The 10,847-nt window shown below is 38.2% G+C and overlaps 1 protein-coding gene across 1 annotated transcript in view; it reads left to right on the top strand.

Moving 5' to 3' along the window:
- The first annotated feature begins 4,344 nt into the window (after nt 1-4,344).
- GTF2E2 (general transcription factor IIE subunit 2) overlaps nt 4,345-10,847 on the top strand; it is a 68,372-nt gene continuing 61,869 nt past the window's right edge. The window contains exon 1 of the mRNA XM_077772981.1: nt 4,345-4,508. Coding sequence (XP_077629107.1) covers nt 4,346-4,508 — 163 coding nt within the window. The 5' untranslated portion in view covers nt 4,345. The remainder of the gene's footprint in view (nt 4,509-10,847) is intronic.

Here is a 10,847-nt window from a genome sequence, read left to right as displayed (position 1 = left end):
GGGTTCTGGAAAATAAGAATGGGGGTGGGGGTGGGGGTGTGGGGAACAAAAGAGGTCTACTCTTACCTCCCTCTAAATCAGGAATTTTCTGTTTATATTTCTAACACATTATAAATCCAGCCTTTTTATCACTTAATGATAGAGAGTTCACCAGGTCTTTTTTAATTTTAATTTTTAAAATTTCTTTATCATTATTATTTTTTAAATGTTTATTTGTTAGCACAGGCAGGATTGGGCACAGAGAGAAGAAGACAGAATCTGCGCTGTCAGCACAGAGCCTGATGTGGGGCTTGAACTCGAGAACTGTGACGATCATGACCTTAGCGGAAATCAAGTCAGATGCTTAGCCAACTGAGCCATCCAGGCTCCCCTTTTTTTTTGAGAGTGAGCAAGCAGTGGAGTGGGGCAGAGGGGGCGGAGGGAGAGAGAGAAAGAGAAAGAATCGTAAACAGCTTCCACTATCAGCACAGAGCGTGACTCAGCTTGATCCCACAACTCTGGGGTCATGACCTGAGCCGAAATCAAGAGTCGGATGCTCAACCCACTGAGCCACTCAGGTGCCCCGAGAGTTCACCAGTTTTAAAAGACAGCTTTTCATTTATAAGTAAAATGATGATTTTTTTTCAGTGAACCTGTATCTGCCTCCTAATTTTTGCATAGTAGTCTGATGTTTCTAAAGCAGTGTTGTCCAATAGAAATACAGTGAGAGCTGCAAATGAGTGCCACACATGTAGTTTAAAATTTTATTTTTTAAAAAACGTTTATTTTGAGAGAGAGGGAGAGAGCGTGCTTATGCTTGCAGGGGAGGAGAAGAGAGAGGAGAGAATCCCAAGCAGCCTCCACATGGTTAGTGCAGAGCTGATCCAGGCTTGAACTTACCAACAGTAAGACCATGACTTGAACCGAAAACAAGAGTTGGATGCTTAACTGACTGGTAGCCCATAAAATGTTTTAATTTTTAAAATTTTATACTTTATTTTTTATTATTAAAGTATAATTGACATACAGTGTTAGTTTTAGGTGTACAACATATTTTTTAAAGTTTTTATTTTACTTTATTATTTATTTGAGAGAGACAGCATGAGTGGGAAGAGGAGGAGGAGAGAGAATCCCAAGCAGGCTCCATCCTGCCAGCACAGATCCTGATGTGGGACTCGAACCCATGAAACCATGAGATCATGACCTGAGGTGAAACCAAGAGTTGGATGCTGAACTGACTGAGCCACCTGGGTGTCCCTAGGCGTACAACGTACTGATTCAACAGTTATATACATTACTCAATGCTTTCTGTGATAAGTGTAGCCACCATTTGTTACCATGCAGTATTATTGCATTGAGTATATTCCCTAATGCTGTACTTTTCATCTCCGTGACATACTTATTTTATAACTGGAAGTTTGAAAAAAAAAATAACTGGAAGTTTATACCTTTTTATACCCTTTAACCTATTTTGCCCATCCCCCCACTAACCTCCCCTCTGGCAACCTCTGGCAACAGCCAGCTTGTTCTCTGTATTTGTCTATTTGTTTTGTTTTTTTAGATGACATGTATAAATGAAATCATATAGTATTTGTCTCTCTGCTTATTTTGCTTAGTACAGTACCCTCTAGGTCTACCTTGTTGTCTCAGACGGCAAGATCTCATTCTTTTTTATGGATGATATTCCATTGTGTGTGTGTGTGTGTGTGTGTATACATATATATGTGTGTGTAGACACATATGTGTGTGTGTATACATATATATGTGTGTGTAGACACCTATATGTGTGTGTGTAGACACATATGTATAAATACGTATAGTCCACAATGGCTGCACCAGTTTGCATTCCCGCTGGCAGTGCGTGAGGGTTGCCTTTTCTCCACATCCTTGTCAGCACTTGTTATTTCTTGTCTTTTTTATAACAGCCATTCTGATTGGTGTGAGGTGATATCTTATTGTGGTTTTGATTTGCATTTCCCTGATGATTAGTAATGTTAAGCATCTCTTCATGTGTCTGTTGCCCATTTGTATGTCATCTTTGAAAAATGTCTGTTCAGGCCCTCTAGGCATCTTTAATTGAATTGTTTGTGGGTGGGTTTTTTTTTTGTGTGTGTGTTAGATTATATAAGTTCTTTATATATTTTGGATATTAATCCCTTATCAGATACATCATTTGCAAGATCTTCTCCCATTCAGTAGGCTTTTTCTTTTGTTGATGGTTTCCTTTACTGTTCACAAGCCTTTTGTTTTGATGAAGCCCCAATAGTTTATTTTTGCTTTTGTTTCCCTTGCCTGAGGAGACATATCTAGAAAAGTGTTGCTAAGGCCAGTGTCCGACAGATTACTGTCTGTATTTTCTTATTTTTTTTAATGTTTTATTTATTTTTGAGAGAGACAGCGTGAGCAGGGGAGGGTCAGAGAGAAAGGGAGGCACAGAATCTGAAACAGGCTCCAGGCTCTGAGCTAGCTGTCAGCACAGAGCCTGACGTGGGGCTCGAACCCACGAACCGTGAGATCATGACCTGAGCTGAAGTCGGACGCTTAACCAACTGAGCCACCCAAGCGCCCCATCTGTATTTTTTTAGGAGTTTAAGGTTTTAGATCTCACGTTTGGTCTTTAATCCATTTTGAGTTTATTTTCGTGTATGGTGTAAGAAAGTGGTTCAGTTTCTTTTTTGCCTATAGCAGTCCAGTTTTCCCAACACCATTTGTTTAAGATTCTTTTTCCCATTGTATTTTCTTGCCTCCTCTGTCATGAAGTTGTTGACTAGTAAGAGTCAGCTTATTTTTGGTCTCTCTCTTCTGTTCTGTTGATCTATGTGTCTCTTTTTGTGTCAGCACCATACTGTTTGATTACTGTAGCTTTGTAGTATATCTTGATATCTGGGATCATGATACCTCCACTGTTTCTGTGTTTCTTTTTCAAGATTCTTTTGGCTATTCAGGGTCTTTTGTGGTTCTGTACAGATTTTAGGATTTTCTAGTTCTGTGAAAAATGCTGTTGGTGTTTTAATTGGGATTGCATTGAATCTGAAAATTGCTTTGGGTAGTAAGGACATTTTAACGATATTCTTTTAATCCATGAACATAGAATATCTATTTGTTTCATCTTTAGTTTCTTTCATCAGTGTTCAGTAGTTTTCAGAGTGTATGTAGGTCTTTGATCTCCTTGATTAAATTTATTCCTGGTTATTTAATTCTTTTTGGTGCAGTTGTAAATGGGATTGTTTTCTTAATTTCCCTTTCTGCTCATTTGTTGTTAGTGTATAGGAACAGAACAGATTTCTGTATGTTAATTTTGTATCCTGCAACTACACTGAATTCACTTACTAATTTTTTGCTGGAGTCTTTATGGTTTTCTGTATATAGTATCATGTCTTCTGGAAATAGTGACAGTTTCACATGTTCATTACAAGTTTGGGTGCTTTTTATTTTTCTTGTCTGTTTCCTTCATCTAGAACTTCCACTGCTGTGTTAAATAAAACTGGTGAGAGTAAGACATCCTTGTCTTGTTCTTGATCTTGGAGAAAAAGTTCTCACTTTTACCATTGAGGATGATGTTAGCTTTGAGTTTTTCATTTTGACCTTTATTATGTTATGTTGAGATATGTTCCCTCTAAACCCACTTTGTTGAGAGTTTTTATCCTGAACAGATTTTCTATTTTGCCAAGTACTTTCTTCTGCATTTATTGAGATGAACACATGGTTGAGGGAAATTAGTTTCAATATTTTATTTAACCTAGGATATCTAAAATATTATCACACCAACATGTAATAAATCTAAAACATCTCATCAGAAGGGTGTCTGGGTGGCTTAGTAGGTTAAGTGTCCAGCTCTTGATTTCAGCTCAGGTCCTGATCTCTGGGTTCTATGAGATTGAGCCCTGTGTCAGGCTCTGTGCTGTCAACACGGAGATTCTCTCTCTTCCTCTCTCCATGCCCATCCCCTGCTCATGTGCGTGCTCTCGCTCTCTCTCTCTCTCAAAATACATAAATGAAGTTAAAAAAAAAAATCTCATCAGTAATTTTAAAAGTTCTTCTGTTTGTGCTACATCTTTTAAATCTACTGTGTACATCTCAACTCTAGCCCCATTTCAAGTATTCTATAAGCACGTGTGACTAGTGGGTATCATATTGGACAATGCAGTTCTAGAGCTTTAGAGCCCAATTCTATTTCTCTGTGCCTAGCACAGTGCTTGGCACTAATTAAAGATTTTTAAGTGAATAAGTGAATTAAAACAAGTGCTGGAGAACTTACAATAAAAGATAATTTTGTTTGGAAGTAATTCTTTTTGGGATCTGTGGATTGGCCTATAGATTTGAATGAATCAGTATTGAAGATACTTACTTTTATCTTTGCAGAATTATGGATCCAAGCCTGTTGAGAGAACGGGAGCTGTTCAAAAAACGAGCTCTCTCCACTCCTGTAGTAGAAAAACGTTCAGTATCTTCTGAGTCATCGTCATCATCAAAGAAGAAGAAAGCAAAGCTAGAACATGGAGGATCATCAGGCTCTAAACAAAATTCTGGTCAGTAAAATTGATTGTTAGGACTGTTTTTATTTTTTAAGAAACCATTGAATCATGGCAAGTTCATTTTTTAAGGTTTTTTTTTTTTTTTGAGAGAGAAAGTGCATGCACTTGTTCACTGGGGGAAGAGGGAGAGAGAGAGAATCCCAGGCATGAACTGTAACATCATGACTGGAGCCGAAATCAAAAGTTGGACACTTAACTGGCACCCCAGCAAGTTCATTTTTTAGTTCAACGTTATGCAATGATAAGAGAGTGTATTGCTTAAGATGTTAATAGTCTTGTGTTGTAGTTAGAATTTAGGTTATTATCTTTTCAGAAAATAACTTTGAAGTTTAATTTATATACCATATAATTCACTCATTTTATTAAAAAAATTTTTTTAATTTTTTTATTTTATTTTTGAGAGAGAGAGAGAGCGCGCGCGCATGCTAGCGGGGGAGGGGCAGAGAGAAACACAGGATCTGAAGTAGGCTCCAGGCTCTGAGCTGTCTGTACAGAGCCTGACGTGGGGCTCGAGCTCATGGACTGTGAGATCATGATCTGAGCTGAAGTTGGATTGCTTAACTGACCAAGCCACCCAGGCGCCCCTATTTCACTCATTTTAAATGTATAATTAAAATATTTTGGGGCGCCTGGGTGGCTTAGTCGGTTAAGCGTCCGACTTTCGCTTAGGTCATGATCTTGTGGTTCGTGGGTTCAAGCCCCGCGTCGGGCTCTGTGCTGACTGCCAGCTCAGAGCCTGGAGCCTATTTCAGAGTCTGTGTCTCCCTCTCTCTCTGACCCTACACTGCTCACACTGTCTCTCTCTCTCTCTCCTAGAATTAAAAAAAAATAAATAAATAAAATAAAATATTTTTAGGAAATTTAGAGAATTGTGCAACTATTGATGTAATTCAATTTTAGAACATTTCTATCACCCCCATAAGATCCTTTGTGCCCATTCTCTTCTTGTTCCCACCCTAGACCCAGATAACCAATAGCTTCCTTTCTCTATATATTTACCTTTTCTGGACATTTCATATAAATGGAATTGTACAAGTGGCCTGTAGTGTGTGGCTTCTTCTACTTAGCATTTATTGAGATGATAATGTTCTTTTTGTTTTAACATGGCATATTACATTTATTGATTTTTCAGATAAAATCAGCTTTGCTGATTTTATTCTTGGAATAAATCCTACTTAGTATATAATCCTTTTTATTTGTTGTGGCATTCAGCTTCCTGATATTTTGTCCAGGATTCATCCATCTGTAGCATGAATTGTACTTGATTGATAGCATGAATTGTATTAGTACTTGATTCCGTTTTATTGCTGAAGAGTAAACCATTGTATGGGTGTACTGCGGTTTGTTTATCTGTTCATCAGTTAATGGACATTTGGGTTATTTCCAATTATTGGCTATTATAAATAGTGCTGCTATGAACATTGATGTACAAGCTTTTATGTGGACTTGTTTTTGTTTTTTTCTCTTGGATAGAGGACCTAAGAGCAGAATCTCCTGAGTCACGTGGTAAATTTATGTTTAACTTTTTTTTTTTGTTTTGTTTTAAATTTCTGAGAGAGAGACAGCATGAGCAGGGGAGGGTCAGAGAGAGAGGGAGACACGGAATCTGAAACAGGCTCCAGGCTCTGAGCTGGCTGTCAGCACAGAGCCCAACTCGGGGCTCAAACCCACAAACCATGAGATCATGACCTGAGCTGAAGTCAGATGCTTAACCAACTGAGCCACCTAGGCGCCCCTATTTTTAACTTTTTAAGAAGTTACTAAAATAGCTGTACCATTTTACATTCTTACCATCAATACATGAGGGTTCTATTTTTTTTCATTCTTGTTAAGATTTGTTATTTCTTGTCTGTTTCATTATAGCCATTCTAGTGGTTGTAAAATGGTATCATTGTGGTTTTAATATGCAGTTCCCTAATGACTAATGATGTGGAGCATCATTTCATTTGCTTTTTGGCCCGTTCATGGGTCTTCTTTGGACAAATGTCTATTCACATTTTTTTGCCCATTTAAAAAAGTTTCATTGTTTTCTTCCTATTGATTTGTAATTGTTCCTTATAGATTCTGAATACAGTTTCTTTATCCAGTATCATTTGCATTCTTCATCATATACAAGATATCTTTGCCTAACCCAAAGTTGTGAAAATTTACTCCTATGTTTTCTTGTAAGAGTTTTATAGTTTTAGCTCTTACATTTAGGTCTGTGATATGTTTGAGTTGATTTTTTGTGTGTGTGGTTTACTTTAAGGGTCTAACTTCATCTTTTTTTATGTGGTTATTCAGTTGTCCTCACGCCATTTCTTGAAATGACTCTCTTTTCCCACTGACTTGCATTGGCCTCCTTATTGATTATCAATTGACTATGAATGAATTTAGTTCTAGAATCTCAGTTTGGTTCCACTGACTCCAGTGTCTATCCTTAATGCCATACTCTCTTGATTGTTGTAGCATTGGAATAGGGGAGTGGAAGTCTTCACTTTTGTTCTTTTTCAAGATTGTTTTGTTTTTTTCCTGGATTCTTTGCATTTCCAAATAAATTTTAAGATCACCTTCTTAATTCCTATCTGTAAAAGAGCCAGTTGTGATTTTTATAGGGATTGTATTGAATCTCTCAGTCAGTTTGGGGAGAATTGATATCTTAACAATATTAAGTCTTCCAGTCAATGAAGATGGATATCTTTTCATCAATTTAGGTTTTTAATTTCTTTGGTAATGTTTTGTAGGTTTCTTTTTCCATTTTCTTAATGTTTATTTGTTTGAAAAAGAGAGAAAATGCAAGCGTGGGAGGGGCAGAGAGTGAGGGAGACACAGAATCTGAAGCAGGCTCCAGGCTCTGAGCTGTCAGCACAGAGCCTGACGTGGGGCTCAAACTCACGAACCGTGAGATCATGACCTGAGCCGAAGTCAGAGAAGTCAGATGCTTGACCGACTGAGCCACCCACGTGCCCCCGTAGTTTTTAATGTATAAGTCTTAAACTTACTTTGTTAAACTTATTCCTAAGTATTATTCTTTTCAATATTACTGTGAGTGAAATTGTTTTCTTTTTTCTTTTTTTTTAATGTTTTTTTATTTATTTTTGAGAGTCAGAGAGACAGCGTGAGCAGGGGAGGGTCAGAGAGAGAGAGAGAGATACAGAATCCTTAGGCTCCAGGCTCTGAGCTGGCTGTCAGCACAGAGCCCGATGCGGGGCTCGAACCCACGAACTATGAGATCATGACCTGAGCCGAAGTCGGATGCTTAACCGACAGAGCCACCCAGGTGCCCCAGAAATTGTTTTCTTAATTTGATTTTTGGATTGTTCATTCCTAGTATATAGAAGTACAATAGATTTTTGTAGTTTGATCTTGTATTCCGCAACTTTGCTGAACTTGTTCATTATTTCTAGTTTTTTTGTGTGAATTTCATAGGACTTTTTTACATGCAAGATTATGTCAACTGTGAATAAGGATGGATTTATTCATCCTTTCCAATGTGAATGCCTTTTCTTCCTTCCTTTCTTCTTTCCTCCTTCCCTCTCTCCCTCCCTCCTTTTCTCCGTCCCTCCTTTCCTCTCTCCCTCTCTGGACTGGCTAATATGAATGTTGAATACAGGTAGTGAGAGTGAACAGCTTTGCTTTGTTCCTGATCTTAGGGGAGAAGCATTCAGTCTTCCATCATTATGTATGATCTTAGCTGCATGGATTTTGTAGATGCCCATTATCAGGTTGAAGTTTCCCTCTACTTATAGTTGTTGAGAGGTTTTTTAAAAATTATTATTTTTTTAAAGTTTATTTATTTGAAAGAGAGCTAGCATGAGTGGGGGAGGGGCAGAGTGAGAATCCCAGGCAGACTCCGCACTGTCAGCCCAGAGCCCGATGCAGTGCTTGATCTCATGAACCGTGAAATCATGATCCGAGCTGAAACCAGGAGTCAGACACTCAACTGACTGAGCCACCCAGGTGCCCCAGTTTGTTGAGAGTTTTTAATCTTAAATGAGTATTGGATGTTATCAAGTGCTTTTTTTGCATCTGCTAAGAAAATCATGTTGTTCTTGATTAATATTATACTAATTGATTTTTCAGATGTTAAACCAACCTGGCATTCTTAGAAAAAATCTTACTGTTGGCGGGAATGCAAACTGGTATAGGAAAGCATTGTGGAGGTCCTCAAAAAATTAAAAATAGAATTACCCTACAACCCAGCAATAGTACTACTAGGAGTTTATCCAAAGGATACAGAAGTGCTGATTCATAGAGGCACATGTACCCTAATATTATAGTATCGCTATCAACAATAGCCAAATTGTGAAAGGAGCCCAAATGTCCATCAACTGATGAATGGATAAAGCAGATGTGTATATACACAATGGAATACTACTTGGCAAAGAAGAATGAAATCTTGCCATTTGTGACAATGTAGATGGAACTGGAGGGTATTATGCTAAGTAAAATAAGTAAGAGAAAGACAGATATCATACTTTTACTCATATGTGGAATTTAAGAAACTTAAGACCATGGGGGAAGGAAAGGGGAAAGAATAGTTACAGAGAGGGAAGCAAACCATAAGACTTAAATCCAGAGAACGAACTCATGGTTGATGGGAGTGGGCAGGGGCAGGGAAAAATGGGTGATGGGCATTGAGGAGGGCACTTGTTGGGATGAGGACTGGGTGTTGTGTTAAGTGATGAATCATGGTAACCTACTCCTGAAGTCGAGTACACTGTATACACTGTATGTTAGTTAAGTTGACAATAAATTGTAATAGGGGCACCCGGGTGGCTCAGTCGGTTAAGCATCCGACTTCGGCTCAGGTCATGATCTCATGGTTTGTGGGTTCGAGCCCTGCGTCGGGCTCTGTGCTGACAGCTAGCTCAGAGCCTGGAGCCTGTCTTCAGATTCTGTGTCCCCCTCTGTCTCTGACCCTCCCCTGCTCATGCTGTCTGTCTGTCTGTCTCTCTCTCTCTCAGAAATAGATTTAAAAAAAAGACAATGTATTTTAAAATTCCTACTTGGTTGTGATGGATATAATCCTTTGTATTTGTTTTGGGATTCAGATAGCTAGTATTTTGTACTGGAGTTATGTGTTTATATTTATGGGGGTATAGTCTGTAGTTTTCTTGGATGCCAGTGAGGGTATTTATGGCCTCATAAAATGATAGGTTAAGTGTTCCCTTTTCCACTATTTTCTGGTAGAGTCTGTGAAGGTTTGATACAATTTTCCCTTTAAATGTGTGCTAGAATTCACTAGTGAAGCCATTTGGGCCTGAGCTTTTCTTTGTGGGAAGTTCTTATAGAAATTCTTCTTATAAATCTATTCAGATTATCTGTTATCTTCTTGAATTAATTTTGGTGCCTTGTATCTTTTTAGGAGTTTGTCCATTTCATTATCTACATTGTCTAAAGTTTTTCAAAAGTATTTCCTTGCAAGCCTTTGACTTCTTTAAGGTCACTAGTGATATCCCTTCCCTCTTTCATTTTTTTTTTTTTTTTCCCCTAGAGAGCAAGAGTAGGGTGGTGAGGTAGAGGGGAGAGCGAGAGAGCAAGAGAGAGATACTCCAGCAGGGTCCACACTGAGTGTGGAGGCCATAGCAGGGCTCGATCCCACGACCCTGGGATCCTGACTCCAGCTGGAATCAAGTCAGCTGCTTAATCAGCTGAGCCACCCAGGCACCCCTTCCCTCTTTCATTTCTGATTTTTAGGAATTTATATTTTGTTGAGCTTTTCAAAAAATCGACTTTTGATTTCATTGATTTTTGTCTTGTGTTTTTCTGGGTTTTTAAAATTTTATTTATTTCAACTTCACCATTATTTCTTTTTTTTCTTGCCTATTTTGGGTTTAGTTTAGTTTTGGACTGTTACTTTTTAAACAAGATCAGTCCAGCTTACTTCACAACAAATTATTTACCTACTTAAAAATGTAGCAACAGTAATCTTTATGGATGTCATTTTGTTAGGTATTTTTTAAGCTGTTTTACTAACTGATGTTAAAGCAGAGGTAATCTTTTTATCAAGTAGGGCTGTTATTAGCACATACGTGAAGTTTGATTATGTCTCATTCTAATGAAATGTACATTGAATTAATTCACAGTACACTGTTTTAAACATTAGCATGGGCGCCTGGATGCCTCATTTGAGTAAGCATCTGACTCTTGAGTTTGGCTTAGGTCATGAATTCATGGTTCATGGGATTGAGCACAGAGCCTGCTTGGAATTCCCTCTTTCTCTCTCTGCCTCTCCCCTGATTGATTCATGCATTCTCTCAAAATAAATAAACTTAAAAATAAACATAAGCACAGACCTACTCTTAGACCTAGTCTCTTTGATCTACTTAAGAATTGTCTTTGCCCCTGCTA

This window comes from Crocuta crocuta, unplaced genomic scaffold (assembly GCF_008692635.1).
Source record: "Crocuta crocuta isolate KB4526 unplaced genomic scaffold, BGI_CrCroc_1.0 scaffold140, whole genome shotgun sequence".
Lineage (NCBI taxonomy): Eukaryota > Metazoa > Chordata > Mammalia > Carnivora > Hyaenidae > Crocuta > Crocuta crocuta.
Note: the sequence above shows the minus strand (reverse complement) of the source record. Positions and strands in the feature narration are given on the sequence as shown.